The 24,237-nt window shown below is 35.2% G+C and overlaps 1 protein-coding gene across 11 annotated transcripts in view; it reads left to right on the plus strand.

The window, feature by feature from the left end:
- Window positions 1-2,203: 2,203 nt before the first annotated feature.
- The window catches only part of LOC132703300 (dynein axonemal heavy chain 2), an 88,343-nt gene continuing 66,309 nt past the window's right edge, over window positions 2,204-24,237 (plus strand). For 4 of the 11 annotated variants that reach the window (XR_009619054.1, XM_060672462.1, XM_060672464.1 and 1 more), the window contains exons 1-14: window positions 2,205-2,812; window positions 2,866-3,028; window positions 4,016-4,140; window positions 4,640-4,777; window positions 5,518-5,708; window positions 7,558-7,645; window positions 10,964-11,151; window positions 11,203-11,475; window positions 12,965-13,101; window positions 13,430-13,550; window positions 15,451-15,672; window positions 16,421-16,567; window positions 19,344-19,558; window positions 22,459-22,759. Coding sequence is in view for 10 of the 11 variants with exons in the window: in XM_060672462.1 (XP_060528445.1) it covers window positions 2,719-2,812; window positions 2,866-3,028; window positions 4,016-4,140; window positions 4,640-4,777; window positions 5,518-5,708; window positions 7,558-7,645; window positions 10,964-11,151; window positions 11,203-11,475; window positions 12,965-13,101; window positions 13,430-13,550; window positions 15,451-15,672; window positions 16,421-16,567; window positions 19,344-19,558; window positions 22,459-22,759 (2,403 nt within the window). In the remaining variant the exon portion in view is untranslated. Of the gene's footprint in view, window positions 2,813-2,865; window positions 3,029-3,088; window positions 3,238-3,345; window positions 3,428-3,449; window positions 3,587-4,015; window positions 4,141-4,639; window positions 4,778-5,517; window positions 5,709-7,557; window positions 7,646-10,963; window positions 11,152-11,202; window positions 11,476-12,964; window positions 13,102-13,429; window positions 13,551-15,450; window positions 15,673-16,420; window positions 16,568-19,343; window positions 19,559-22,458; window positions 22,760-24,237 lie in introns of those variants that run through there. The other 7 variants (XM_060672471.1, XM_060672472.1, XM_060672466.1 and 4 more) reach the window with 6 other exon arrangements.

The following is a 24,237-nucleotide window of genomic DNA, read 5'->3' on the forward strand; positions in this document are numbered from 1 at the left end:
AATTGAAATTAGCCTCCTTTTTAACCCTCCACGAGGCAGACAAGCTTATAAAAAATGACCCTGATCCGACGCTGGTATCCATCTTTTTTCCGCGTTTTTCGACTGTTTTTGGAACTTGCAATGAAACACGATAAGTGTCCGAAATTTGAAGTAATCGACTTCATATTTGGCACACATATGCACCTTTGCCTCGTGACACTATTGCAAATGGGAGGGCTTGGGGGTCGGGAAGTATTTTAACAAAAATTAAAAATCGCGCGTGCAAGGGGCTACAAAAAAGACCATTCTTCAAAAACGGTTTACAAGACCAAAAAAATTCTTGAACCAGGAGACGCAGAGGAAACGACTCAATAAACTTTTATTCTTGACAATTTTTCAAAAATATACAGATGCGCCGCCAAATTCAAAAAAACTGAAAAATGGGTCCCCCTATTATTGAAAATTGGCAATAATTTCAAATGTGTGTTTTAGATGTCAATTTCTTTTACATGGCGATATAGCCCATATAGACAGCCTAAACTTTTGTATTTACGGTTTTTCGCGATATTCCGTGCAATATTAAAAAACATAATAAGTACCCTAATTTTGCAGCTACCGACTTGGGAGAGAAGTAAATAACGCAAAGTATTTTTTTTATTTTTGAATTTTTTTTTGTTATTTGGGGATCCAGAAAAACATCTTTTCCTCCAAAGGTGTTTTGGTTATGGACAAAAATCTAAAAGACCCTGAAAATTGTTCTTTTAGACAGTAAATTATTAACCGTACATCAAAATTCGGACAAACAATAGCTAATCCGTTCAAACAGTGGTATAGGCCGTATCAAGGGCTACAATTTTTGTATTCACGGTTTTCGTCTATCACACACGCAGCTCGAGATATTTGAAAAAATTACCACGTACTGCATGGTTTCAGAAAAAAAGTAGTTTTCTAAAAACCATTTACTCCATTGGAAAAATTCGGATACCAAGAAACTAACGAGATCCAGGGCTACATCCTCTATTTCGAACATTGTTGGAATTATATACAGGGTATTATTGGCGATAAATAAAAAAACTTTTAAAGATGTGATATTTTTATTATCTAATTAAGGTTGGTCTATAACACAGGGGGCGCGAGGTATTTGGAAAAATATAATTGTAAATTGCAATTATCAGTAAAAATTTTAACATTTACCGAAGTGTGCCGTAACTTTGAAGTTCGACGAGATGTGAAGGACACTTTATACAGGGTGTATTCACAATTAAATTACATCGATTTTGCGAAAGTTCCATAGTGGTCCGCAGGAGCACGATGGAACCTAATGAGGACTTATAAGCGGAAAACTGAAAGGGGCAAGAGCCCCATAGAGCAGAAGTAAGCTACAAAAGAAATCGTTCTACTGGATCCTATAGAGAACGAGATAGCTGATTATTTAATTCAACCATGCGGAAGTTGGTCCAAACTGGGTTGAAAATAAAATTGCTCCTGCTGATTGGCTCACTGGCTCTGTCTCTGAGAACTCCTGAGGCAACAAGTCTTAGTCGAGCAACTAGTTTTAATAGAACCAACGCCGAAGCTTTTTTTTCACTATTAAAGGAAGTATTAGAGATTACAAGTTTGAATGTTAAGACTTCTACGATGTTGATAAAATTGGAATCACCACGGTCCAAAAGCCCTATCGGATAGTTGCTAGGAAGGGGATTAAGCAAGTGGGCTTTGTCACTTCTGCGGAGAGGGGTACATTGGTTACATTTTGTTTGGTCCACCACGTTGCAGCGGGGCCGCAAATCCGTCTGGATGGATGTTCGAAAATGAATTTTATATTTTTTTGCAACATTTCACCAAGCACTCTAGTGCATCAAAAGAAAAACCAGTATTACTTGTCCTGGATAATCATGAATTTCACCTATCTAAAAGAGACATCAATAGTATATATAGGATAGGATAGTAGTTTTAGTCCCTCCACATTGCTCACATAAATTACAGCCATTGGACAGGTCAGTAGATGGCCCGCTAAAAAAATACAGCAACAGTGCGATTAATTCCTGAGCTGGGTTTCGAGTTAGTGCGATTTGTTCCCAACCATTATTGGATAAAAATGATTCCCAAAAACCCTAGAAAGTGATGCTCAGAAAACGTTAGCTCCCTGAAACAATACCAATAAAGAAGTCACCCGAAAGCATAAACTTAACCTCCGATTTAAATGTACATGTTGCTCCAAAAAGTCCGGTAGATGCGACAAATTTACCGGGACCATCGGGGATGGGAAAATCGTATTTTTCACCTCACGTTATACGTCCGGAACCAAAGGCGAGCAAAAGCATGAACACACAAAAGAAAAGAAACATTTCCAGCAATGGTAAGGCATCAAATATTGGCAAAGGCAGGCAGAAGAAAAAGGTAAATTTAAGGGCCCCGTGAAGCAGCTCTGATGAAGATGACACGGAACCATTTTGTGGAGAGCCTTACTCGAATTCTCTTCCGTGAAAAAAATGGGTTCGGTGTACCAAGTGCAAATGTAGGGCTCATATAGAGTGCACAGATGAAGAAGAGAATATCTGTTGATTTTTATTTGTATTTACAAATGTTTGTATTTTTCTATAGAACAAATGTAGAATAAAAACAACAGAAAACCGAAGTTAGACGTTTGCTTTAAAAAATAATAAAATTAATGAATAAAAATGCCACAACCTACCGTTGTCATGGAGACGTCGCGTAAACAACGTCATAAAGAACAAAATGTCGTTAAACGCTGAGACGGTCGTCGCTCACGGAATTTTAACGTACGACAAGGCCGAAACGGATTCGCTATTTTCCTCCGAAGCATTGGAAGGTAATTTTTTACGGCCAACCGATAAAATGTGTTTCAATTCGGGTTTTATCCAGAAAAAGTCGTCCAAATACAAACGCCCGAATCGGAGACCTTACTTGAAGGACGAGATTACACTGAGGAAGATCTGCAAACTCTGGTCGGCCATCTCAAAGATTTAACGGTTTTATGCTACCTGAAGGACAGCGACTGGACCGACGAATGTGACACAACCATTAGGTAAATCGCGGCAACAGCGCGGACGCGTTTTATAGGTCGATTAATAGAGAATGAAAATTCTTGACAGTTGACAGAAATACTATACGTCGACCAGAAATATAATGCTTCTTCAGCCAATTGTGGGTGTTCTATGCCGAGCAGATTTACCCGTAACCATTCCAGGACCGTCCTAGGGATTTATCTACCTACACTAAAAAGCTTAGTACAAAGTAACAATTTATTACGTTATATTTCATTACATTTCTACATGGCATCATTATTAATATACAAAATATTAAATATAATAATAACAAAGTATCAGTCACTTAAAAAATCATCCTTATCGCTAGTTCAGTGATCAACTCCGCCACTAATCGTTCTCGATAAATATTTTCTTCTTTTATTACTCGTTCTTCACAGGTTAGACCAGTTTTGTACTGATATTTTAGCTACCTCTTGTCGAATTACGTTTATGGTTTATCACTAAATTTTTGTGCAGTGTTATGTGTGTTCTATTTATAGGCGCCTTCAACTCAGACCAAATCATCTCAGTCGGGTTAAATATACAATGATACGGCGGTAATCTCAAGATTTCATTTCCGTTTTTTTGTGCTATCGAATTGAATTTGTGAATTTTTAATAATTCCAGAAGTTATATTTTCGTGTAACTCTCTTGAAAATATAAATCAAAAACTTTAAATCAAAATTTGGGATTTCATAACATTTTAGTACCTGGCACCTCCTCCAGTTTAGATAGTCGAGATGTTTAGATTTAATTTTTAGTTACTTTTTAGTTTAGAAAGTAAAATATTTCAGAGATTTTTTAAAAAAGGTCATTTTCAATAAAGTTTTATCAATAATTTTCCAATATTGTGGCCATGAAGTTTGACCAAGTGGTCATACAAATTTGCACGACGGGAACTTTAACTATGTGTAACTGTACATTATAGATAACAAACACGCCATTACGAATTTGCACACAAAAAATTATTATTATTGTTGTTGCAGATATTGGTTTACTGAACCCTCGGAGCCGCTCTTGATGGTTTATTTCGATAACGACAAACTCATTTGCGACACCTGCGTCCCGAGGGTCCCCATCATAGACGCTACCTACTTTTTGAGGGAACCAGGTAATTGCCCCGAAAATACCCAAGACCCATTATCATGTCCCATTCTAACTTTAAAATTGAAGTTCGAACGATCAAGCAATCTGTTTTTTTTTTTTTTAAATAAATGACATTTTTCTAAAAAGAAAATGTCAAGGCATTGTTGCCATTTGGCGGGGTATAGTCAGACACAGATCTTAGAAAAATAATGTATGATTCTGCACACTTACACTCATAATGTATTAACACAATTTCAAAAGAAACAAAAAACATGTTAATTCTGCAAATGATAAATCTAAAATAAAAAATATTATAAAAACATTATAACATTCGTTTAAAAAAGTTTCAAATATTTTAAATCGTTCCATCTAGAGTTACAAAATGGCAAAAAATCATACTTACAGGGTGACAGCAAAATCAAAATTCTATTTTTTATGTTTGTAATTTCATGTTTCGCCGATTCTTCAAAAATTAGTTTTCCTAGTCTCACAAAACACTCAGCATTGATTTTTAATATTTGCAGGTTTTATTTTTGAGCCCGCGACTTTCCATGACAAAGTGATTTTCGGCACCATCGACGGCAATATAGACGGGTCGATATTAAAAATAATTGAGAACGCTTTTGCCCCCGTTTTGCTCATTTCGCAGAGCTGGCCTGACAGTATCCTTTTCCAATGTACGAGGTTTATATGAGCCGTTCATTTTGAAAGTGACTTAAGTCTTTAATTTGAAATACTGAAGGTTTTGCGTTTTAACTACATTAAGATATATGGTTGACTTGCAATGTTAAAAAGTCGCTATTATTAAGTATATATAATATGACCTTGCTTACTTTAAAAGTGCTTAGGTCACTTGCAAAATAAAAATTTGTTTTGTTACAAAAAGTGAAAGAACTTAACCTATACTTTAAAAAATAGAAAAAAAATATTTAAATTATATTTTTAGATAATAGAAATAAATTTAGTAACAAGTCGTTCGTTAATATTCTGTGTCTCTATTTTAGTGATGTGATGCTTCTTACACTTTTATATAACGATGGCAATACAATATTCCCAAATTTTGTTAGGTCCACCCCGACGTGGCAATAAGTCAAGGATTTTAAATTCTGCTCTCTCATCCCAAATTTTATATGGTTCATTTCTTAAAAATCGCATCCAGCATATTTGAAGGGGCGTTTATTTTTTCTCCGTTGGTGTTTTTGGATCTCTTGTAAACTGCTTCTTCCAATAGTCTCGTTGATATAAAGTCCTTTGGTGTTGTCGAAATAATTGTCATGTGAAAATATATAATTTCGTGAAAATCTTGATAAAAGATGAAAATGGACTTAAGCCACTTTCAAAATAAACGGCTCATATTATTTCTCAAAGGTAATTGTGTATTGTCCTTAACGTGGCCATCGAGGTGTCAAAAACGAGTTTGCTAACTCGCTGCACATGTTCCTAGCAAAATTAACTGACCTCCATTACAAAATTCTCGGCTTAACGGTACTTTACGTACCCCGTACTATAGCTGAGTATCCGGTGGACGAGGCCATAGCCGATAAGGAATTGGTGAAGCGATTAGAAGGCCTGGTGGTTTATTGGACGAAGCAGGTATTGTCTCTCATTATATACAGGGAGGTTCGCGTAATTAAATGTACGAACAATATCAGATCAGCACCTTCTACATCATAAGGCCGTGGACGAGTAAAATATGAAACAAATCTAGTTAAAAATGGGGTAGGTATTAGATTTCAAGTAAAATAATTTTTGAAAATACACAGGGTGGATCGAAAATTTAATGAAAATAAAAAGTTACTTTTTTAAAATGGCGTCAAATTTCAAGTAACTTTGAAAATGTGAATATTTGAGCCCTAATTTTGGACACCCTGTATAAAAGTAGACAACAATAACAAAAACGAGAAGTTAGGGATGTTTTTCAGCATTTTGCCAAATATGAAGATAAAATTTTAAGAAATAACAATGAATGACACAGTTGGTTAAGTCGGAGGTGCTGTTTTTTTCAATGTCAAATATTTTTAGAATTTTTTAGAAATATTTAGAATTTTACAACAACAAAAAGGAGAGCGAGGATCAAATTTTTAGACATTACAAAAATAAGCATGTTCAAATTTGGTTAAGACGGAGGTGCATTTTTTTTTCCAACATCAAATATTTCAAAAACTGTTAAATGTAGGTCTAGGACATTATACATAAAACATGCTTGGAATTTTACACAGAATCTTAAAATATTGAAATGAAATAAGTAAATTGACACCAGCTTCCACTTGAAAAGGAAGTGACAGCACGTTGAAAATATTTCTAAAAAGAATTACACTTGGCACTTACTTTATCCCAAAAAATAAAAATGTATCTCTAAATTATATGTGAATAAACTTTTAACGAACGGGTTGGATCAAAAATCCTGTATAACGTTCATTATATCAAATATACAGGCCACAAAATATACGTTTTAATTTCTTTATATTTAATGTTTAAAATATAGAACAAATATATAGAAATGGTCGAGATATGCATAAATCGCATAAATATTTACAAAGTATAGATATTTTTCATTTTTAAATGAATCAAGCGAAGAATATATTTCTGTATCTATTTACAGTTGTGCAATGGACCGGTCAAATTTGATCGAAATAATTTTTAAAATACCATGAAATATATATTTATTTATATTGTGTACCTAGGTAAATCGAATATCACAATATTATTATCAAATAAATCTAAAATTTCAAGATGTTATTTAAATTATCGAAAACTATTTCAGTAAGACTCATCTTTCTGTTTATTTTTGGAAGAAACGAATCTTTTCTTTATTACTTTTTTTTTCGTCAGGCTTTCGCTTATTCGAATGGTAAAGTTTACATTGTACCATTCTTATAGTTCGGAACACAGCAAGTATCATAATAATATGTATAAACCTCTAATTGCAAATATCATTCTATAAAAAAACTATGAAGAAATACAACACAAATATTTTGATCTCGCACATTATTTGTAAGACTGGAGACGACGGCTAAACCGTTCAAACGATTTAGCTAATAATGTTTCTTTTAATTTGTCGCTTTTCAGTATCAATCAATTAATCGAAAGGTATAAACGAACGTAGATGCATTTATTTTCGTTTTCACGATGACTCACCGATTTCAGTCTGACGTTTCACCATCTTGATAGCCGTCTTGCATAGACCGGTAAAACCTTACACCCCGTAGCTCAGCGTTTAAGTTATTGCTCAGCACTGGGCGAATCCCGGGGTCCATCCTCCCTAGACACGAAAAAAAAAAAGGATAGCGTTTTACATGTAAAAATTGCCGAAATTGCTGTCGAACCCACATAGCTTATCTACTACGAAGGAATAATGACAAAAATTAGTTGCGTGAATCGCTCTGTGTTAAGTTGTTTGGTGTATTCGAAAAGCTGATTTCGGGTCGGGTTGCTTCTGTAGATCCGGATAAGCCTGCAAGATCAAGAGCAAAGGACGTCGGAACAAGGGATCTGCCCAATCGACGAGTTTAATTTTTGGAAAAGCCACTGTAAGTCCTCTTTTTTTTTTAACAATTCGTTTGATGGAGCGTCAGTGGCAAAAAGTATACAATTTAGATATCCATAGCAGCTTTTGAAATGTAGTCACAAGTTAAGTTAACTTTGGCTTTGGATAAAATGGAAAATTTCGTTTTGTATTTTATTTACGGGTGGTTTATTAATAACTTATTGACGATTTTACATAAAGACATCGTCAGCCAATAACGGTAACTACAAAAATAAAATAAGCTTCAATGCCAAACGCATCGAATATTAATTTTGAGCCACAATTACTTCTAAATGGCGCCGGCCTTGATCCGCATTTAGCAAAGCGGCACACTTTACTAATCTATCAATCGAAAACGACCGCAGATCAATAGCAACGAGAGACCGACAAAAATTAATATACGAAAAACTCCCGACCCCATAAATTTCAGCATTTTTATTTTACTTAAAGCCCGCGACATATTCGGAAAACACGAAAACCTGGCCTGGCCCTACTTTAAAAAAAATTGAAAACAAAATGCAATTTTTTCCTTCCTACAAGTTAGCATTATTTTTCGTTCAAAATATGGAGGCCTTGGAACGCTACCGTATCTCAGAAACCATAGGAGATGAGCCAAAAGTTAAATACAAAAATTAATTGAGGTATTACAAAGCTTCAATTTATTTTAATTTGGTATATACAGGGTGTTTAATGTTTCGTGGGAGAATATCAACTTTCTTATTTTAAATGGAACACCTAGTATATTACTTCATTTTTTTAATTCTATACAAAATTCTAGACATATTTTGTAAATAATGTGCTATATCCAAGTCTAACCGTTTTTGAGATTTTTAATTTTTTATGCGAACAATGACGGTTGCAAGACGTAAAATATCTGCCAATTTCTTCATTCGCAAGCATTTATTTTTTTTATTTATTTAAGCGAATAACGGATTTCATAAGAAAATTCCATACATATTAATAATAATAACTTTTTTTTTTAATGGAAACTACCTATTTTTATGATTTTGTCATATTTAGCATTAAAAATTAACTCAATTTTATAGAAGGTTGTATATGCCAAATATTTTTACTTTTTGAAATATTTCCTATTAACACAAATAATATGCTGTTGCCAAACAAGTTCAATTAGTGTAAGGTGGCTATGACGGCATTTGAACAAAACAAGTGCTGCCACTATGACATTTCATAGTTGACCATAATCTTGCCGAAGCAGAATAAGATCAAGGACACTTTGGTGAATATTTTATTAACGAACGATCAATAAAAAATTAATAGCTTAAAAAGGATAATAATTATTGTAATAGTTCAGGCTCCTTGGAGGTCAGGGGGAACTACCATTCTCTATAGTGTGCATTTAAATAGGTGCTAATTTCTTGACTTCTGTGCCATTCTGCTGCCAAATTAAATTTCGGCGTTCCCTTTCAGGCACTTCATTTTCAACAAAGGGATGAATAATATTAAAATCTGTAAGTAGCGCTGGGAATTTAAATTTTGATAAAAAAATACTGGACCTATTATTCTGAACCTCCAAATGGCGCACCATACTTTGACAGAAGTTCTACCTGATCTAGTAAGCTCCCTATGTTGTTTATTATTCTTGTTGTTCCAGTAATGGGTATTTTTCCGATATCTCATCTCGCTGGACAGAATTTATAGGACTTCCAGTTTTGACTTTTGACATCAAGAGCTAAATACGCATTTCGGGTTGAAGGTTCAGGGGTCTCTGCAAAATGCAACAAAATATTATAAAATATTATATTATAAGTTGCTCTTCATCATTCAAAATATGACGATGTCTATTTTTTTTTCTTCAGCGTTCCATATATTCCAAAGTGTTGTTCCTGTCGAAGATCTTTTTTTCTGGGCGCCTGCTAAATGGAAATTTTGTTATATAATCTCTAAGAGTCACAGTCCGGTTTTATTGTTCGGTATATAACTTTCTAATACATCTGTAGTATACTACTTAGTTTAAGTTTATTAGTACATTATACAGCGTGTGTTGAATCGTGTGCGAATTATGCAAAATATGTGCGAGTCTAGTGTATCTCAGGAGACGAAAAAAAAGAAGTGATGCTGACATTTTCTCGAGTGTAGATGAAAGTGATCAAGATATAATACGGCGTAAAATTTACCAGTTATACCAGGAACAAAGCGTGCCTACATTAAATATCTTTATTAGGAGGCTTGAAAAAGATGAAACAGGTGTTAAATGTGGCAGAACTACCTTGTAATCGTATTCAAGACATGGGTTTTAGATTTAAAAAAATTGACAAAAGGCAAGTTTTAATGCAATCTTTTAGAATTCGGAAATGGCGACTGGAATATATAGAAAAAATTAGGATTTGCAAAGAACAACAAAGGCCAATTATTTACTTGGATGAAACCTGGTTCGACACTTATGATACCCCCGAAAAGGGTTGGGTTGACTGACTCAACTGATAAGTGTAAAACAAACGCCCCATCAAAAAGAGGTAAAAGAATAACCATTTTGCATGCTGGCCCTAAAGATGGTTGGATTCCAAATGGACTTTCTCTGTCTGCGAAAAACATTAGAGATTTTTCTCTGGATTAACCTGAAGACACCACCGCTGATTTATTTAAAAATTGGTTTAAAAACAAACTAGTTCCAAAAATTTCTCCTAATAGCGTCATTGTAATGGAGAATGCAAGTTATCACAGTAGACAGTTGACTAAAACTCATGTGACACAAAAGCAACAATCCAAAACTACATGTATAATAACGACACTTATTTTCACGAAGATTATACCAAAAAGCAATTAATTGAGCTTGAACCTACAAAAGGAATACGTTTGTGATAATTATGCAAAAAATCTAGAGCCTACAGTTTTAAGGCTTCCTGTACTGTACTGTACATTTAATCCCATTGGACATGTTTGTGAAGTGTGACAATGTGTGAAGTTGTTAACATCCCTCCACAAAGTTGGGCAAATTCTGTTAAACATACAGAAAAAGCAGAACAATCGTATATCCATATTGCAAATAATATAGAACAAATAATAATTAGAACAGGCGATGATAGCGATAGTGATACTGATATATTATATGAATAATTTTAAGTAATTTAAGTACGTAATAAAAATAATTTGTAATTTTACTGTATACTTAAACGTAAATACATACATAAATAAATAAATATTGTTTAGTATCTTTCTTAACAAAACCCCAAATAATTAAGTTCTAAGCAAAATACGGACCTGTTCGGCCATATTTCATTCTTACAGCTTGCCCGGGTCTTTCCTTAATTCGTTTCAGTTAGTCACTTTCTTATATCTATGAACAGACTTTAACATTTTTTAGACAAAAACCTCTTGGGTCTCGACCATCAGCTCGACAACGTCAGGATCAAACATGTCTGCGACATCCTCACCGCAGTGCAGTCGACGTATGTGAGACAGTTTAAAGTGCTTCTAGAAGAAATACTTCGCAACGTCAACGAGTGCAAGTCCAACATTGAATATCTGAACGTTTTAGTAGAACCGTGCCAGGTAAAAAAGGAAGAAGACTTTACGTTTCACCACCATCAATTCCAAATTTAGATTTTAGCAGAAACAAGTGACCCGGTAGAACTAGCCGCACAACTTCCGAAAATTCTGCACTTGATCCGCTTCGTCTGGATCAACAGTCCGTATTACAATACGGACGAAAAGATCACCAGTCTGCTTAGGGCGCTTAGTAACCAAGTGATCCTGCAATGCACAGAGTACATAGATTTGGATCTAATGTTCGAAAAAAAAGCCACGAGAAAATCGATCGCAATGTTCGACACTTGTATCGAATGCATGACGAACTACATAAAGGCGTACGTGTTGGTGAGTCGATGACCATCATTTGAAATATTCGGCTCGGGCGAGAACGGTAAACCAAAGAGGTGGATTGGTTAGTCCAAGTCACACTGGGAATCCTCTTTCAGATAATTACATGCCTGTCTATCTTGTCTATCATTTTCATTATGTAGTCTTATATTTATTAAGGGTTTTGTTTGGTCTACCCATCTAGCTGAAGATCTACTTTTTCTTCTATGATTAGCCGTTCCAATGTTCCCGATCTTCTAGCTATATGCCCCAGGTACTGCAGATACATGCGGTGTTATTCTGGTCAGGAGACTTGTACGCTGACCAATTTCTTGCAACACGGATACGTTGGTTCGATGCTATGATAACTCGTAAGAGTTGTCTATAAAGCCACATTTCGATAGCTTCTATTGAAAATACAGTGTATCAAATGGGAGAAAAACGCACGTTATACGAATATTTTAAAAGTTTACTCAAAAAAAATCCCTTAAGTATGTCACCAACAAAACTGTAATATAATCTATTTGGACGAGGATTGGGTCAATGCGCGTCATACAATACAAATACAAAAACAGGTTCTCAGATGGACTCAGAATTTCAAGTGTATCGAAAATTAAGGTTTCATTTGGCTGGAGAAAACATCAATTGTGATGATGAGGACTGGGAAAGAGTTATTTGGTCAGATGGAACCAGATTTTGTTACTAAAACTCAGATAGACTTCTAAGAGTTTCAAAATACCGTATTATTTGGTCTATAGTCGTGATGTTTTGGGAAGAAATCTCTTCAACTGCTCGCACTGACCTGGTGGTTATTAATAATGACAGTCTCACAGCAGATATATTGGTGATTTTTTCTTGTTTCGGCAAGATAAAAGGTCAAATAAACGTATTTCATCGTTTCGCCTTTACAGCGCTGAAAAAATTAACTTCCTTTTGTAACAAAATGCCAGTGTAGGATATCGTGGTTTCAGAGTATGGCATTCAACAAGTTAATTACATATCTGCCCGCTTGCGAGACGCGAGTCGCTCGTCCTTTTTGTTTCGGTATTTTATTGATTTCGCATTATATGATTGGGCGAGCATACGAATGAATGCTTACTTAAATCAGCCGAGTATCAGATTGCGATCGATATATGATTTAGGTCGTAGAACCGATCTCGCAGAAACTGGAAATGGATTGAAAATCAAGGGCCAGACATATTTGTCCGATATTTGGACTCTCCTGAAGTGATGAACGTCTGACATTGGACCCGTGGAAGAGTTAATACCCTAAAAGTATCGGGGCCCCACTTCGGAGGCGGAGCACCCCCTAAAAGGATCGGGGCACCCGCGGGGTGGGGGGTTGAAGTTATGTTCGTCTGAACTCCCCTTATGCATCTGCTAAGCTATGTAGGATTGTTTTTTTCAGAATTTTTATTAAATACTTACATTTATATATTTAAACCATCTTGGTAAAAATGAGGCGAATTTTACATTTTTAATAAATCTCCTTCTTCGTTTGCGACAGGTATGCGACAGTCACAAGCAATTTGGCAGTCACCCGTGGGACATCGACAAGGCGCCGATTTTCAATCATGTTGACTCTTTCATCCAACGTTGCAACGATATGATCGAGGTTTGCGAGGCAATGATCGTGTTTGGCAGGTAAGCGGACCCGATTTTGAATCATTCTTCCCCAAACAAGTTCTCTTATAATTGCACTTTCCCCCCAATAAAATCCTTTCCTCCAAGTCTTGGGGAAAGCGTTGTCGAGAAAAATGTATAAAATTTCAACCGCTGTTTACCGAACTGGTTGCATAGTATATTTTTTCTACGGCCCTTAGATTTTGGGTACATTTTCGCAAAACAAAAAACACGAATACATTCGCTGACGTGACTGTCAAAATTGTGGGCTATCTGAGTTGGAGGGGGTGTTTATTATAAGTCGTAATAGCTATAAGCAAATCAAACTAACCTCTGATATAACTTTGAGGTACGACGAGACCGAAAAAATCCCGAAACCCCTCTTTGGTACCTCAAAGGGACCACAGTTCGAAAGTTGGGCGGAACGCGTGGAAACGATGTTCGTCGAAAGTTTAACCGATATCGAAAAGGTATGTATATGTTTTCAACAAAAACCAGAAAAATTCATTGCGGGCTTGGTCAATTTTATAAACTTTAATAGAAGGTAATGTAAAAAGTATAACACAAAATAGGAAAGGTGAACACAATTTGCTAATACAATTAAATTAGAACGTTGAACTGAGGTGGCTTTTACTTGATGAAAATCCATTTATCAAAGTAAATAAGAACTAAAAGATTAGATTTTCACGAAATTATATATTTTTACATGACAACTGTTTCGACAACACCATATCTACCTGCTACTATATACACCGAACAATGACAATAAATCTTAATCTTTTGATGCATAAAACCTATTTCCCAGTATTGCACCTACGGATGTGATAGATTTAGTAGATTTCACCTCTAAATCGAAAACAGGTTAACCCATGGGTGAGACAAGATTTATTAGATTGCTTAATAGTATCTTTAGACCAAAATTATTTTGAATTTAATGGGCCAATTTACATCTCTAAGGAAGGTTTGATTATGGGAAACCCACTTAGTCCTTTGTTAGCTGAGATTTTTATGGATAATTTGGAAAATATCATACTAGAACGTCCTTTAAGTAAAAGTTTTCTATGGTGGTATAGATACGTGGATGATGTCTTTGCTTGCTTTGTTGGCGCGGACAGACAATTGAATTCTTCTTTGAATTACATGAACTCATTACATAATCGTTTAAAATTCACTATCGAGATTGAACATTTACCATAAACCTTCACACACGGACACAGTCATACATAACAGTTCAAATCACCCTTATACACACAAAATGGCTGCATTTCACTTTTTTATGCATAGACTTCTTAATACGCCACTCTCAACATAAAATTACAACAAAGAACTTAATATCATTAAACAAATTGCACTGAACAATGGCTACAATCCGTCCATTATAGATAAAATTATCAATAAAAACAAATCCAGACAACAGTAAACTCTATTTATCCTGTTTCGAACAGGTGGACCACATTCTCAGAAAACTTTCTGTTCACTGCTTTGTCATATGGAGGCTCCGCGGTCAGGTTTCTTTCCTCTTGTTTAAAATGTACTATTTTTCCTATGTCTATTCCTGCCTCAAATACGCCTTGGTTTGTTGGGGAGGTTCCCCAAGTGCGGAGCAAGTCTTTAGGATGCAGAAACGCATTTTACGGACTATACTGTTTAAATTTTAAATGTTAAGTGTTTAAGTTATACTTTATTGACACTACCTAGTGTGTACATACTAAATTGTGCCAAGTATGTAAAAAGTATTCAGTTCAATTTGAGACCGAATCTTAACATAAAAATACCTACACACCGACTGTCTCTTACATCAAATAGTCCTTTTGTTTTGACTGTAAAAATTTATAATAAATTGCCTATCGAACTGAAGGAGATGGCCAGTCCAACAAAATTCAAATGCACTCTTAAAAACAAATCGCTACGCCCCGCTTATTACAATATTAAGGATTTTCTTTCTTGTGATACCTTTTAATACGTATTCGTTGTTTGTTATTGTTTATATATTTGTTATTTATCTAAAATTATTACTTATTATTATTATTAATTAATTATACTAAGATAATTTTATATTTTTAACGCTATCCAAATGGTTAAAAATAAAATAATGCGAAGTTTGTTACGATTACAATGACTACTGCATATCATTTGTTTATCCGTTGCTACACATATAAAACATCAGCGCTCTTGACAAATTTGGACTCATACTAAAGCATATTTATTTTTTTTGGCTAGAAAAAAAAAACGAAAGTCAAAAATTTTCGGTGGGCATGCAAGTCTATATTTGTGTTCCTACTATGGTAGTAAATTTTATTCTCTAATAACTCCTATTTTTTTGCACCAAGATTCGGAGTAATACGATGACCGTTTTCCTTTTTCATTAAGGTGAAAGCATCAATATTTGACGTTCAACGATCCGAATGGCACGACGACATTTTGAGGTTCCGAATGCGGATGAAGGACGTCGAGGTGGTAGTGGAGAATCTGACCAACGCCGTCTTCGACGAAATAGCAAACGTGGAGGAGGGGGTCGAATCGCTGGCCGCTCTGCACAACTACACCAAAAGGAAGACGCTGTTTACTCTGTTTGAAGGCAAAACGTTGCAGGTGAGCGGCATGGCTAAGTGCTAAATTGTAGCGAATGTTCACTTACGAAATGTGGGTTTTCAATGTTTTCCGCTGATGGGTATTTCGCAAAATTTACAATACCATCACGACTGAATGAAGCCTCGTCAGTGAAGAAAACGACATTTAGGAATTTCGGGCAATTTTGAAAATTTCCTAAAATTTTATTGTATTTCAATTGCTTTCAATTGCTCGTCACCCTCATATAGCGCTTAAGCCCCATTTTGATGCAAGACAATTTTTTTCTGAGCAGCAACTTTTCTGGTACCCGTTGACAGGTCAGTCCCGACATTTTGTCTTCTCTTGCATCGGTTCTTTTATACCTTGGTCTCCCTTTATACATATTATCAGGTTTGAATGATCTTCTTTCACCAAGTCTTAGGTGTATGTTGATGAATGTCTTAGCGGATGCAACGTTTCTACTGGGGTAAGCCGTCATGCTTGATCTGCATTTCCATTTGCTCTTCCGCCGGAGCCAAAGCATTAACATTGTCTCGAATGTCTGATCCCCATATTGGTGACAGGTAAAGACCTGGGTCGCAGAGTTAAGATTGTTTCAAGCATTCTATAGATTCTCGAATTTTTTGTTGGTCCGTTGGGTTTTCTCATTATTGTAATATATTATTAATTATCATTCTTATTTTTAATATATTGTTGCCATTTTAACAGCAAATTTATATATTCTATGGGAACATAAAAAGATATCAAAAAGAAAAATATAATTTTTCAGGTATACAAAATGTTCAGGCAGGAAATTCTTGATGCAAAGTGGGACATGCAGGCGGAAAAGGAGACTTATCCCGCCGTTTTGCCCTATTTCGCGGGCAGGGCTCAGATGCTGCGAATGAAGAAGAACCGTCTGGGCATATTGAAACTGGTACGCCTTTTAAGACTTTTGAGAAAATAGGACACGCCGTATATATAAGGTTGTTCGGAAAGTCATTTTGTTTTTTCAAGTCAGAGGACTTAATTACGTGTTTTCGAAACCAACTTCACACTTAAGCCGCATAACCATTTGAAAGCTGACATTGCAAGGCTTGTGTGTGAAAAAGTTCTATTAATTCTACGCAGTAGTTTTTGGTTGGTGCCCTTTTAAAGATGGAGAGCAATAAGCAGCATTTTCGTCATATTTTACTTTTTTACTTCAGAAAAGGTAAAAATGCTGTCCAAGCGAGAAAAAATTGACGGATGTGTATGGAGAAGGCGTGTTAACAGTACGCCAGTGCCAGAACTGGTTTGCAAAATTTCGATCCGGCAATTTTGATGTCGAAGATGCACCACGGTCTGGAAGGCCGGTCGAAGCTGACAAAGATGCGATAAAGGCATTAGTTGATGCAAATCGGCGAATAACCACACGAGAGATCGGTGAGAGATTAAATTTGTCGAATTCGACTGTTTATGGCCATTTGAAAGGCATGGGCTTAACCTCGAAGCTCGATGTGTGGGTGCCCCATGACCTTACGGAGCGAAATTTGTGTCGTCGCGTTGACGTGTGTGATTCGCTCCTCAAACGTCAAGAAAATGATCCATTTTTGAAGCGGATTATTACTGGGGACGAAAAATGGGTTGTATACAACAATGTTAAACGCAAGAGGTCATGGAGCAGAAAAGATGAACCGGCTCAAAGCGTGTCAAAAGCCAACATTCACCAAAAAAAGGTGATGCTCTCCGTTTGGTGGGATGTCAAAGGAATCGTTTTTTTTTTAGCTTTTGCCGGACAATACAACGATTAATTCAGAAGTCTATTGTCATCAACTGGACAAATTGACTGATTCACTTAAAGAGAAGAGGCCCGAATTAATCAACAGGAAGGGTGTAGTGTTCCACCAGGATAATGCGAGACCTCACACAAGTTTGGTGACTCGCCAAAAACTTTTACAGCTTGAATGGGACGTACTGCAACATCCACCATATTCTCCAGATCTGGCGCCTTCCGACTACTATTTGTTCCGGTCCCTGCAAAATTTTTTGGATGGCAAAACCTTTACCTCAAATGAAGATGTCAAAAACCACCTGAACCAGTTTTTTGCCAGCAAGGACCAAAACTTTTATGAGAGGGGAATTATGTTACTGCCAGAAAGATGGCAAAAGGTGTTGGACCAGAAAGGCCAATATATAATTTAATAAAATATTTATTCATTATACGAAAACTGTCTTTCATGTTCCCCAAAAAAAAACGAAATGACTTTCCGAACAACCCATAGTTTAGGATTGCTGATATTTTTGAGTTAGAGATTTAGCCAAGTCATCAAATATAAATGTAAACAGACAATTTTCATAAATTCATTTAAACTAAGAAAATAAATAACAGTGTCCCATACAACACTAATCCAAATATATTTTAATTTTTCAATTAATGTTAAATGTTTTATTTTTCTTCTGGGAAAAGGAAATGCTTTTTATTCAACTGCACCCAGAAATGCTGACCCAGAATAAAGTGCATTGTACAATGACTGACAATGACTCGATGCGTTTTTTGAACTTTTGAAAAGGTAGGGAAAGAGAAGGGCAAAGGCAGTGGCCACCTCGTTCACCAGATTTAAATCCCTTAGAGTTATTTCCTTGGGGTCAGGACATCAGTTTGAGCATTTAGTAAAATAAGTACCTTTTGTCTCCGCTATTAAATAGTTAAAACCATTAATTATGTTCTTAAATTAAATTCCAGTTTATGGATTTTATCATTAGTTATTTTCATTTATTGTCATTCCTGTAACAACAGTTGAATTTGGTATAAACCAAACCAAAAATAAAACAAAAACATACCCTTTCTACTTAAAATACGAAAATAAGAAAGTTGGATCTAACCTAGTTAGAAGCCCCTTTATACTAAATTTCACAGATTTTGAAAAATATTTTTTGGGAAAATTGTCGTATGCCGTCTTAAATAAAATACTATTAGAGTAAAAAAAAAACCTCTTTTCAAAAAGTGCACCATTGTCACTATCAGTGGTAATAACGCAGGTATAAAAATTATATTTATATATGTTTTAAAATTTTGTTTATGCTTTTTTGCTTTGCAATTTTAAGTAATTTTTTTCATCGAAGATCATGTTTAATCATTATGTTAGGAATTTCGATAATTTTTCAAATTTTTCAAATCAAATAGAAAAAAAATGTATATTTTTTATTTCAATTTCAATCGAAATGAAACAAAGTTAGTTTAAGTTTATGATCAAACTTATGCTTGGTTAAAGATAAATTGTTTAATCGAAGGTGTTCAAAAATCTAACCAAATTTTAGAAATGCCTTATGAAGTTGCGGATTTCACAGATTTCGTGGAGCTGGTATAGTAGGACCGGCGATCTATCGAACTCAATATTTCACGAGTTTATTGTGAAGAAGCCCAGTGTTTGTTACGAATTTGATTACGAGTGCATGTTGTATTGTTTGGTACGAAATGCGGCTGGTGAATTTCACGCCTTCAACAATAACTCCGCTAGCAGGAGTTCGATAGATCGTTGGTTATACTATACACCACAACTGCCGCGTAATTTCCCTCCAGTGTCCATTCAACTTCATTTTGCATGTTATATCCGTTTAATTTTATCAATGAATCATAAGGCATCATGTATCCTATTTGAGTATACAATCTTTGCGTCTAATAGTAAAAATTTAAAAAATTTACTCCACCCTCACTTACAAAAACGTAACAGATGTTTGACGAGGCAACTTGGATGATGCCGTGCAGCATCGAGAGGGAGGTTTTCGCGCAGTACGAAAAACTGGTTTCTTCGGTGGATGACAAGGTGTTCAACCTCTACCGCAAATGGATCGACAGTGTCGGAGAAGACGTTAACTTGAGACTTCAGCGACCTCTGATATGCAGAAGTATATCCAGGCCCGGTCTATTGGAATGCAACATAGACAGGTAAGGCAAACCCGCATATTTTGAACAAATAAAAATTTTTTTTCGCAAAAATCGAAGAAAATCATAGCAGTTTATCCAAACTGAAAGTTATAGATCATTAGGCTTTCTGTGTGTATCATGTTTTATGATAATATAAAATAAAAATACAAATACAATTAAAAAATTAAAATTAATTAAAAATTTCCCGGGGACTTTCAAAGAAAAAAACATGCTACGCAGTACCAGATATACAAGATTTTTGCCAAAACCGTCCGCGTGCTTCGGGAAAAACATTTAGCTAAACAGGGTGTTTCAAAAACCATGCACTAACGCTGGGCTTCATTCGTCATAAAAAAAACATTATAGGTAGGTAGGTAGGTCTGGAAATTCTTGATTTTCATGACATTCGGGTGTTGCTAGTATTAGTAAAAACCTTTTTTACTAGAATATGTTAAATGTTATTTGCCTCTATTCTAAGGAATAGTATTGTCAAAGAAACTAACTAAACTTATTTGATAATAAACTCTCTTCCCAAAAATTAACACTAAAGAAAATGATGAAAATGACTACAATCCGCTTTATTGGCGGCACGTAGGACGTAAGGATTTTCTAACTGAAAATTCGCTCGTTTTACATAGTTAGAGGTTTATGTGAACTTTTCTTATTTTGGATGGCGAATCTCCGCTCAAGCGTTAGGACAACTTTTTCTGTGAGGAGGTAAAATTCTTATTAGTTTAGAACAAATTTTGGGACATAAGATGGGATTTTTTTAAATAAATAGGACATGAAATCCAGTGGGTTAGTTTTGGTTAGTCCGGATGTGACTGTATCACCTGTAATCCGTAAACTTAAAGGACTGGGTTACCTATTTTTCTCTTTTTCACTCTCATCTAACTTACGGTATAGTTGTCTGGGGTAATTTTGCCACAGCAGAGTAGGCATTTAAACTCCAAAAGAAAGTTGTTCCATTGATTGCCAGTGCAGGTTATCTGGAGCATTGTCCATCAATTTGAAGAAGTTGGAAATTATGCCTTGTCTGTATATTTATTATCAATTATTAGAAATACTCAAGAACATAGACAGCTTCAGTCAGAACTCCTCTTACCATGACTATTTAACTAGAAATAACAAGCTACTTCGTGCTTCAAGGTTCAAATATACCAAAAGTCAAAAAAATTCACTAAACTTAAACTTGTACAATAAACAACCAGGTTACGGGAAAATTCTAAGTAATAGAAAAATTTAAAAAAAAACATCTTCTTAACCTTAATAGTTTTATATAATTCATTGTCTTGTTTTTATATACATATTTTTCTACATATTGTATTTATGATTTGCCACAATTGTATCAACAAAACGCGGTCAATAAATTCTATCTATTCTATTCTATAAAACTCCTTAAACATTGTCTTTCATTGTAATAATGCTTACTTACTAAATTTTAGTTATAATTTTTTATACTTATGGTTTATTATAATTTAAATTGGATAAAAAAAATGCGTTATAAATTTTGTGTTTATTATTATTTAATTCGTTTAAATTAAATTATTGTCCCGCCTGTAATGTAACTAAAAAATTTTCTGTTTTTTCTTTATCATCAGTTGCCGCCGCAGTGACCATATGAAAGCTGCTACAAAAAATCGCGGCAAGGCAACTTTTTTTAGGTTTTTGATACCATAAACTGATAGTGCAAGATCCAAAGCATGGCAAACCTAAGTCTTTTAGCAAATTTGAAATTTTGAAGATGCATAGTATAATAGATGGATAAGTACTTGTTAGGTTGAAAGCTACAGCTACAGGTAGTAAGTAGAAAAGATGTAAAAGAATATTGCTCACTTGCGTTAAACTTTAATGGCTCGTTTTTACATATTTTCTACAGATTCTTGTTATAAACAAGTATATATAATTGGCACACACTGCCTGTGGGCCATAACTTCCGGCGGACTCCTTAAACATTTTTACAAAATATCGCAACCCACGTCATAGTAGCAAAGAGGCCATTTATAAATGTTATTGAGAGTAACATTATAATTGAACAGGCGGATGAATCAGATATGCCAAACACCCTCCCAGAGCGCAAGGGCAATATGCAGACTATATCTGCCTTAATGTTTCCATTTATATCCGTTGCATATTCCATATACGATACCTTCACTGAATGGTCGGACGTGAGGAACACATTTAGGATTATATTTTCTTTTTTGATTAGTACAAGCTACGAGTGTCAAATAAAAAACATCTTTCTCAACTTTCTCAACGCCACTATTTTATTTTGAATATGTGTTTGACAGAAAAAAGAAGTTCTTTGCTTTACTTAATACTTCAGCGTAATTTTCATTTTCCTTCTTAGCACTATATAAAAAATTTTCTTTATCATGCGAATGTAACGCCTGCCTTTTTGATCGATGCTTTTTTGTTTTCTCGTCAAAATTTATGCAGATTATATCCTCAGATTCAATGTTTACTTCATCTACCTATAATTAAATCAATATTTTCTTCAGAGGTTGATGGCTGCGGTTCGGGCAACACAGATAAAATAATTTCTTCTGGTAACTGGATCAGGTGTAGAATTAGGTGTTAAAATTGGAGCCTGTGCTTGGGATGTTGGACTAATCGACGTTTCTGGCAAAACGGAATTTGACATGGCCATTTTGGCAGACACTGATGGTACGCCGCGACTGAAGTCCGGAAACCAGCGATAAACAGTAGTGCTAGACAGTGCTTTAACTCCGAAAGTCGAATAGTTGTTGAGCTAGTCCACGTCTAAAGTTCGATTTTTAACCGTCACAATTTTTTTTTCTTTCGCCAAAACCTAACTGAGTAAACCTAACCTGAAAATTTCAAACATCAATATAAAATATTAAGATCGTATTAAAAGTGGATTACGACCACTGCCGTAATAAATAAAATTTTACGAGCAGATCGATTTTGGAGATTTTCCAAGAGGCGAAGTGCTGGGACAGCATGAGCTTCGAGATACCGACGTACGTCAAAACTCTGCACGCGAAGGCCGATAACGTGCGATTCATATACGAGTGCGTTTTGAACGTGGTTATTGACTACAATAAAATCATCACGTCCCTATCTGAAGAGGAGAGATTACTTTTTAAGCCGCTTATAACGAACGTGGAGAAGAAAATTGCACCAGGACTAAGCAAGCTCACCTGGATCAGTGAAGTTGGAGATGAGTACATTTCCGAGTGCAGTCATATTACAGCCGAGGTATGACGATGTGTGGGATAAACACGTTTTTTTCCAAAAAAACTTCCACAAACCAGTGTAATACTACTTGCAAAACTTCTGGATTCATCCAGCGTCGAATGTTGATAAATCTAACTTGCTGAAGTGTCTGCTCTGAAGAAGCCAATAGGATGATTGGCAAAACGTTAGCAAGTTCGACTCAACAAAACCCGACTCAGGAGGAATCAGGAAGATTTGTAAAAAGTACATTTTTTTTATGATGAAAAGTTTAAGTTTTGCTGTACGGAATTAAAATATTTTGAATGCTGCAAAGCTATCGTTTTTAACAATAAAGTATTTTCTATTTTCTTGGTCCACCTCAAGGGGCGTTGTAGTGAATCTTCCTAACACGTGTGCACTCCACTCTGCTTCCTCCTTTGCACCCATAAATTAACTTTCTGCATCTTGCACTTATCCTTGATAACTTCACTCTGTTCCTGATCCTTTCATTCTACAAAGCAGGATTACCTCTTCGATCTATCCGCACATTGGTTCTCCAACATATTCTTTAGCAAACTATCTAGCTTCCGTATTAAAAATCTGATTGATTGTTTCGTACTCAATTCCTTTCACTCCATTGAACAATTGAAACAAAATCAGAAGTTCATATCAATTCTACATCGTACATTCATGAATTGTTTTAAATAAATAACTTATTTTTACAAAAGTATTTAGAAAAATATCGAAAATGATTTTCAAACAAACTTCCACAGGCTACTGTAATACTATTGGCAAGTTGTTTCGGTTTTCGTTAAGCTCTGAAGCAGCTAACATGATGATTGACGAAACGTCAGCAAGTTCGATTTATCGAGGATCAACGCAGTAGGAATCCAAAAAATGTATAAATAGTATCGTTATTCTTAATTCTGACCACTCTCGTCTGACATCGATGATATCTAATGTTTCTGTGGTGTTAGCTCTTATTTCATCACAAGATTAAGCAGGTCACCTTGCCTTATTCCCTGATAAACTGAAATCATTCCCCCAAGTATTTACTTTACTCTGATTTGTGCAATATTACTAGAGTATGTCTACTGGATTAGTCCAATTAGGTACAAGGTGTCTAGGATTTTCAGTTCAGTTTAACCTTGCTGCCGCTTGAAATCACAAAAGGATATCATATCAGTTGCAGTTCAAGAAAGCCCCATGCATTAAGTTTGCCACATCCATTATTTTGTGGGACACCAAAAATGGTCAAACATAATTATGTTTAACCCGGAGTGACTTCCACCTCTTCCTTGGTCTACCACAACTTCTGTGTGCTATGGTCTAGGTCTGGATATACTTGGTTTCCAAGACAAATTTCCTATAAAATGATATAAAAGCTTTTTCAAATTTTTACTACAATTCTAAAAATTATATTATCTTTACGCATTTCTCATTTCGAGTGTTTGACACATGACAAACTTTTATGCATAAATCATGAGTTGTTGCAATTCGACTAGAGGCTGGTGGCTATG

This window comes from Cylas formicarius, unplaced genomic scaffold (assembly GCF_029955315.1).
Source record: "Cylas formicarius isolate icCylForm1 unplaced genomic scaffold, icCylForm1.1 PGA_scaffold_6__28_contigs__length_40554024, whole genome shotgun sequence".
Lineage (NCBI taxonomy): Eukaryota > Metazoa > Arthropoda > Insecta > Coleoptera > Brentidae > Cylas > Cylas formicarius.